Consider the following 6,533-nt stretch of genomic DNA (forward strand, 5'->3'; position numbering starts at 1 on the left):
ATCATTGATTGGCTTTTGTGTTGTGAGCTCATTGAAGAAGTCATTCTTCCTACCCGAGGTGGTAGGCCCGTCATAAGCATAAGTGATTAGTTCAAAACCATGACCGAGGCATTGTCCCGCAACAGTAGGATACTCCCAGGGGTTCCAATTCACTCTGTGCATTTTAAAACCGAACCGAAAAACCATACCGAAAATAAACCAAACCGAACCGATTTTTTTGTTTTTATGGTTTCTGGTTTCGGTATGTTATGAACTTTTCATACCGATTTGAACTTTGGTTTTTATGGTATATACCGAAAAAACGAATGGTTAACCGAATAAACCGAAGTAAAAGATAAATTTGTATTTCTTGAGATGAACAACCGTACAAGTTGTCATTTTTCTTGTACATGAGTCAAATTCACTACTAAGCACCTACATTTTTCTTGTAACATTGTCATTTTTCTCTTTTTAAAATGCTAAGCACGTCCATAACCATCAACAGATGAATCAATGCATGCATATATACTTATATATATAGTCATATACTATTTGTGTAAAATAGAATGTGTTTTGAGTCATAAATTTGCAAATTATTATTACGTCATTTTCAAATTCGCGTCAACTTTGGTTTTTATGGTATATACCGAAACCATACCGAAATAATTTGGTATATACCGAAACCGAACCGTATTTTAATTTCATACCGTATTTACCGAAGTATTAATACCGTACATACCGAAAAACCGTATAAACCGAATCATGTAAACCGAATAAACCGAACGCACAGGGCTAGTTCCAATTGCTGGCCTCTATCATATGCCGGTAAGGGCGCCAGTTCTGATTTTCTTCGGTCTGGTTTTTTAAACTACGCTCTGCGCAAAGCTGCGAAGTTTTTGATATATATCGTATGTTGCAGACTTGTTATACATCTAAATAATGTTAAATATTGCCTGAATACAAACGGAATGCTACCATAGTAAATGCCAAATGCTGAATGTCCCTTATAGTCTTCAGCCACTAGACGAAGATGACCGTTTCACAAGCAACTTAATGGTCAACAAGCGGCACGTTGACAGTACTCTGGAAGCCCTACAAATTTTCTATTGCACATTGGGGATGAGAAACATCTCCATGACATATTCGGAAATAAATTAAATTTTCTGTGAGTCAAGGACCACATCTAACACAAAAGCTCCAGCCACCATCTGCTATTCTGCTGTCCATCACCTCTGGCTTCAAGTAGAAATCTTGAAAACAACTCTGAAGACTCAAATGTTTTGGAACACAGAGCAATATCAGCACCGTATGAAATGTTTTGTCATTTCTTCAATACAGCATCATGCAGGAGCTTATTCAGAATTAGCACTGTCAAAATGTGGTGCTCTTATTAAGATATCAGACTAACAACGACACCACATTCTCATATATGGGAGGGAGGGGCCTCCCAGCATGCCAGCCAAGTGAAGTATTATGCCATTACAAACAAGATGTTTTATGCTTCTGCTGCAGCGCTCTCCAATGTACATGCACCTGAAAAACCCGGGCTCAAGACTATAGGTACAGAAAGAAAGAAAGAAAACAGCAGAGAGCAGAGGAAGGACAAGTCAAGGAAACAAAAGGCAAGGAAACAAAAGGCACACCACTACAATACCACTACCACAACGACATCAGCATCAATCTAGAATCTACACTGCCGATCACCCGAAACAAGCGCGAGGCACCGGCATGTCTTGGGATGGAGCTATACTGCCCGCGAGGATCAGTGGCGCAGCTCCAATTTGAGCCCGCCACAAGATGAAGAATTCAGTAAGCAACTGCAACTACTCCTGGGCATTTTTATCCCCTAGCATGCCGCGTCCCGGAAGAATTCTGCGGGCACTGAAGTTGGGCATTGCTTCTTCCCGACAAATTTGTACTGAGGAAAGAATGGTGTAGAGGAGGTCAGCATCAGCATAAGCTTGCCTAATAACTGAAGAAATTTGGTGGCATAATATCAAGACTATTCGGTTACCTTATGTTGGCTGTACTTTTCTCTGATTGCAGGAAGATTACTCCCAGGACCAACGCTGAAAAGGCGGTGCAGCGCCTTCACGCAATCGCATAGCTCCGACGGCTTGTACTGTGTGTAGTGGGCAAGGGTGGAGTTCTGCTTCCAGTTCACAATGGGAAGTAGTACATGTTAGCTCAAACAAGCAACATCTTGATACTGCAAAGATTTGTGAAAGCTGCAGTTACCCAGGGGTGTTTTGCTGGCTGCAGTATGAACTTCGACAAGAAAATTGCGGAGGCCGCAACAAGTGAAGGAGGGTAAGCAAGTAGACTGTACTCAAGCAGTGATAGCTCAGCAACATAATTGGCTAGGAACTCAAGATGCAAAGGTGGATCCTGTAGAAAGAAAAGTAATCAGTAAAATGCTACAAAATATGCGACCCATAGAATTGCAGAAAGCAAGCAGAAACTGACCAAGAGAGCTATACCTCATCACAGACTTGTGCAGCCCGGACGAATCTCCTATGGTAAGCAAGAAATAGAGAAAGTGAGATTCAGTTGGTACAAGCCATGAAATTTGCCAATGCATGAAAGAGAGCAAAACCTTAAAAAGCACTTTGCTGTAGGTGCGGTCATCTCAAACTTCAGGTAATTGAGGACGGAAGCTTCCATATCCAAAACCTGTTTATCTATTAATTAGAGAATGGCAGAGACAAAGTGACAAACACTGAACGATCCGATGCAATATATCACTAACCTCATCCTTGAAGTAGGTATTGTCAGTGATGTAGCAGAATTCTTCTACCTGGGGTGCACAAATCTCCTCATATTTACTGAAAATCGAAGAGCACAATTAGTATGCTAACAATGAAATGCCAATCAAGAGTAAATGAAAAATAAATAAACAATGAAGTCGCTGGATCTTAATATCTTACGCAGCTATAAGCATGCAAGCGACACCGAGTAATTGCAGCCTTTGGCGATTGATCTCGTTGCCCGAAAGGTAACGGTCAATATAGTTGACTGTCAGGTATAAGGTATCAGGAACAAGACGATATTCTTCAGCAACCTGCACGAAGTAATGCATTAATACAATGAAAAAGAGTGACCTCCAGTCTTATAAACTGTTACTAAATTTGCTTTGTCAGCTGGAAAAGCTTACTTCCACAAGCCAGTCAATCAGGATAGCCCTCATGCTTGGGTTCACATCCTTCTGAATTGTTTCCAGAAAATCAGTTGATGGTCTTTTCCTCGTCTGTTGAGAAATAAATAAAGCATTACAACAAAACATATAGACATATAGGATACATCTACTTTTTGTTGATCAAGTTCACATCCATTTTTATTTTACTTAATTTAGTTCATTGAGGAGAACATTACTCCATTACGACTTAAAGGGTGTCTTACTACAACAGGGCTACTCTATCCTGCATGAATTCCTCTATCATACACCACCTAACATTATTTTAACACTACCTTTTGACATCCTAACGTCAATATGTGAAAAATATAACACATTAATGTATGGTGCTCTGAAATGTACTGACAATAGCTTTAGTTTATAATTTCTTTGGAGGCTGGTTTAATCGTTTATGTGAACTTGATCTTAGAAAATGTTAATGTAGTATCTATGATTGATGTTTTCGGCAACTAACAACAAGCATTTGGAATTTGCTACTACTGGTAATTGACAATAAGGTCTATGATGACACCGACAGACCTCTAGACCACAAACTGAAAAGGGCAAGCAACATTAAGAAACATGCGCAAACTGAAGAAGTTTTTTAAGTCCAATAATCATGTCATCATGTAATGTAGAAGATATACTAATCTGTTCTGATCTTAACATTTGAAGGAGCAGGCTGAAAGAAGATGTCAAAGAAAAGAATGCGCACCTCAGCCTCTCGCAAGTGCATATAGATATCAGAAGCAAGAGTAGCACACAGCTGTGGATCCTCATAGTTGTCATCAACGTCACAAACGTTGTCAATTTCCATTGGGGCAGCAGCATCCTTCTTCCACTTAGCTCCTGCGAAAGAAGAAAGGCACTACATTAAGGTCTAACAAAATACACTATAAGAGCACACGCCCTAGACATAACTGTCAATGTTCAGAAAGGAAAACAAACCTTCCACAGTTCTATCATCTGAAATGCGCAGGTTTTCATTTGCCCGTCGTTGCAAAGAATCGAGCAATGAGGAGTCACCATTATCAATGTACTCGAAATCGGGGCTCTTCATAGAGTCGCAACTCGACATAGTCTCGTCAGTGGAAATTGAATCTCCTGAATGTCCAGGAGACACGAAGCTGCTGAAGGGTATAACGGCAGGCACGGCAATCGGCACCGCCGTAGGCACCTTACGAGGAGGAGCACTCTCCTTCTGCATGGAGCCCTCATGGCGAGATGTGACAGGAGCTGGCTTGGTGGAAGCCGATTTCACAGACGAACCACGATTTGCGCTTGCATTCCGAGCACTTGGCAAAGATCCCTTCTTCACTGGTGCAGCTGAGGTAGTTGAATTCAACCTCTGCATTACAAATTCAGAAAGGGTAAATAACCGATTTCAAATCTCTTGCTCTCACGCATGCATCAGTAAGCAAAGTTGAATTACAAATTGTACAGATAACAAGCGTGGATAATACTAGTGATATTATAAAATTCCAAAGTAACTTTGTGCTAAACTGTTCTAGCACAGTGTAAGATTTTAACCATAAACGCTCAGCGAGAATTCTTGCCAGAAAATGAACCAAACTGCTGAAATATGATCCGCAACAGAAAGAGCAGTGCTGGTAAAGGCGCAAAATTGAGTGAAAAAAAGCAGCCAGAAACACTCACAAAAGAGGCATCAAAATTTGGGGAAAATGGAAGATTAGCAATCGCAGAGTATGTCCCAGAAATGGAAAACAATACAAAGCAAAATCAATTTTAGGAAAAGTGGAAAATGAGCGATCCATGAAATGGAAAGCATCACAAGCCAAAGACAACCCAGAAACACTGTAGTTTCAAGAGCACAAAACACGCTGCTGATTGGGTACAGGAGGCAATAAATCGCAGCGCCTCTGATACCAGAAAAACTACTAAACGTTTGACTTGTAGCCTCGAAGGATGGACACCACATCCAAATCTCCGCATCGAGAGTTTTCCCATCCGAGGAACAGGGCAATGCACTTGATCCATCCGTAGAACCCCATGGACAGAAGCAACAGCAGGAGCGACTGCACCCTGCGCTCGTGCCCTTCTCCAACCAATAGCCATTCAAAATTTGAATTAAACCGGCCCACGATCTCAACCCCAGACGGCAACCATTTCATCTCACAACAGCAAACAAAAAAGGCAATCTCTCAGGCGCGGATCCGTACCGCATTGCCCGCCGTGACGACCGCGATCTTCCCGCAGCCGGCCCTGCCCGCGGCCGCCGCGGCGACGTTGGTGGTGAGGTTGCCGAGCGCCACGCGCTTCTTGGCCTGCTGCTGGGCGGCCGCGGGGCCCGCCGCCGCCCTGGATCCCCCGGCGCCCTCCGCCACGGCCGGGCGCTTGGCCGTCGCGGTCGACATCGCCGACGAGAAGCGGCGGGGGGCGGCGGAGTTGCTCGACATCGGGGCGCGGGCGTGACGGCGGGGGAGCTCGCTCGCTGCCACCACAACCACCGAGGCCTCCGGTGGGATTTGTAGGGCAGCGGTGCGGAGGAGGGGAGAGGCGAGCGAGGGTTTGGTGTCCGGCACGGCAGACAGAGCCCTGGGGTTTGGGACTGCGGAGGGCGACGGGGAGAGAAGAAGAGGGGTGGGGGGAGGGGTGGCTATATTAGGAAAAACACCCTGTCCTTTCAAAATAGTTTCCTGCCTCGGGGCTACTTGCCTGTTTAGGCTGCCAATTAACTAATCGCTTAAAATTCAAACTGCCCTGTGTAGTGCACCTGAGATGGGCTTGTGCTCACGAATAATAATTCTAGGATTTTTAAGTTTATTCCGTGGCGTGCCACCGGAGAAAATGTAACCTGGATTAAACTTCCATTGTGGTGGTGGTAGTTAATTAGAGGGCGTGGAGTAAGATTAACTTTAGCATGAGAAAAAAGCATTACCTATATTATGAAAGAAATCGTAGTAGTATATACGTAGTTTGGTTTTGTATTACAAAAATTGCACAAGAGAAAATGTCACGTGGATTAGTTCAGCCCAGGGTTGTGTCACCGCAGGGTTCTTCTTTTGAAACCAGGAGTACTAGTGCACTGTGTGAGTTAGAGAACCAAGGCCGTTGCTGCCAATGCCATGCATGTGGTTATTGCCGTTACAGATTGCCCCACGGCTCTCCCATTCAAATTTCGAAATTTGAAATCGGCGTGCGGTGGGGTTGGGGTGGGGGGCTCCTTTTGTCACGGTGCAATTTAGGGAAGCGCTCGATGCACACTCCTGGTACTAGTACGTACGTGGCATGATATCCAACGCGTCCATCCAAAGAAGAAAGAAAAGCGAAGGCTGCCTCCAGCGCGCTTCGACCTTTTTTTTCGGGACCTTTTATTTATTTCTTCAAGCAAAGATAACTAATTACGGGATTAGTGTCTAGT

At 43.8% G+C, this 6,533-nt stretch overlaps 1 protein-coding gene across 1 annotated transcript; it reads right to left on the minus strand.

Annotated features, from left to right (window-relative positions):
- Positions 1-1,377: 1,377 nt before the first annotated feature.
- LOC123060815 (cyclin-A1-2) lies at positions 1,378-5,751 on the minus strand. Its single transcript, XM_044483657.1, has 11 exons — positions 5,332-5,751; positions 4,100-4,499; positions 3,867-4,000; positions 3,134-3,226; positions 2,907-3,040; positions 2,729-2,804; positions 2,576-2,652; positions 2,460-2,493; positions 2,218-2,367; positions 1,994-2,128; positions 1,378-1,897 (listed from the first exon to the last, which is right to left on the minus strand). The coding sequence occupies exons 1-11, from the start codon at positions 5,566-5,568 to the stop codon at positions 1,826-1,828; spliced, it is 1,542 nt and encodes a 513-aa protein (XP_044339592.1). The 5' UTR covers positions 5,569-5,751; the 3' UTR covers positions 1,378-1,825.
- Between the last annotated feature and the right edge of the window lie 782 nt (positions 5,752-6,533).

The sequence above is a fragment of the Triticum aestivum genome, chromosome 3A (genome assembly GCF_018294505.1).
Source record: "Triticum aestivum cultivar Chinese Spring chromosome 3A, IWGSC CS RefSeq v2.1, whole genome shotgun sequence".
Classification (NCBI taxonomy): Eukaryota; Viridiplantae; Streptophyta; class Magnoliopsida; order Poales; family Poaceae; genus Triticum; species Triticum aestivum.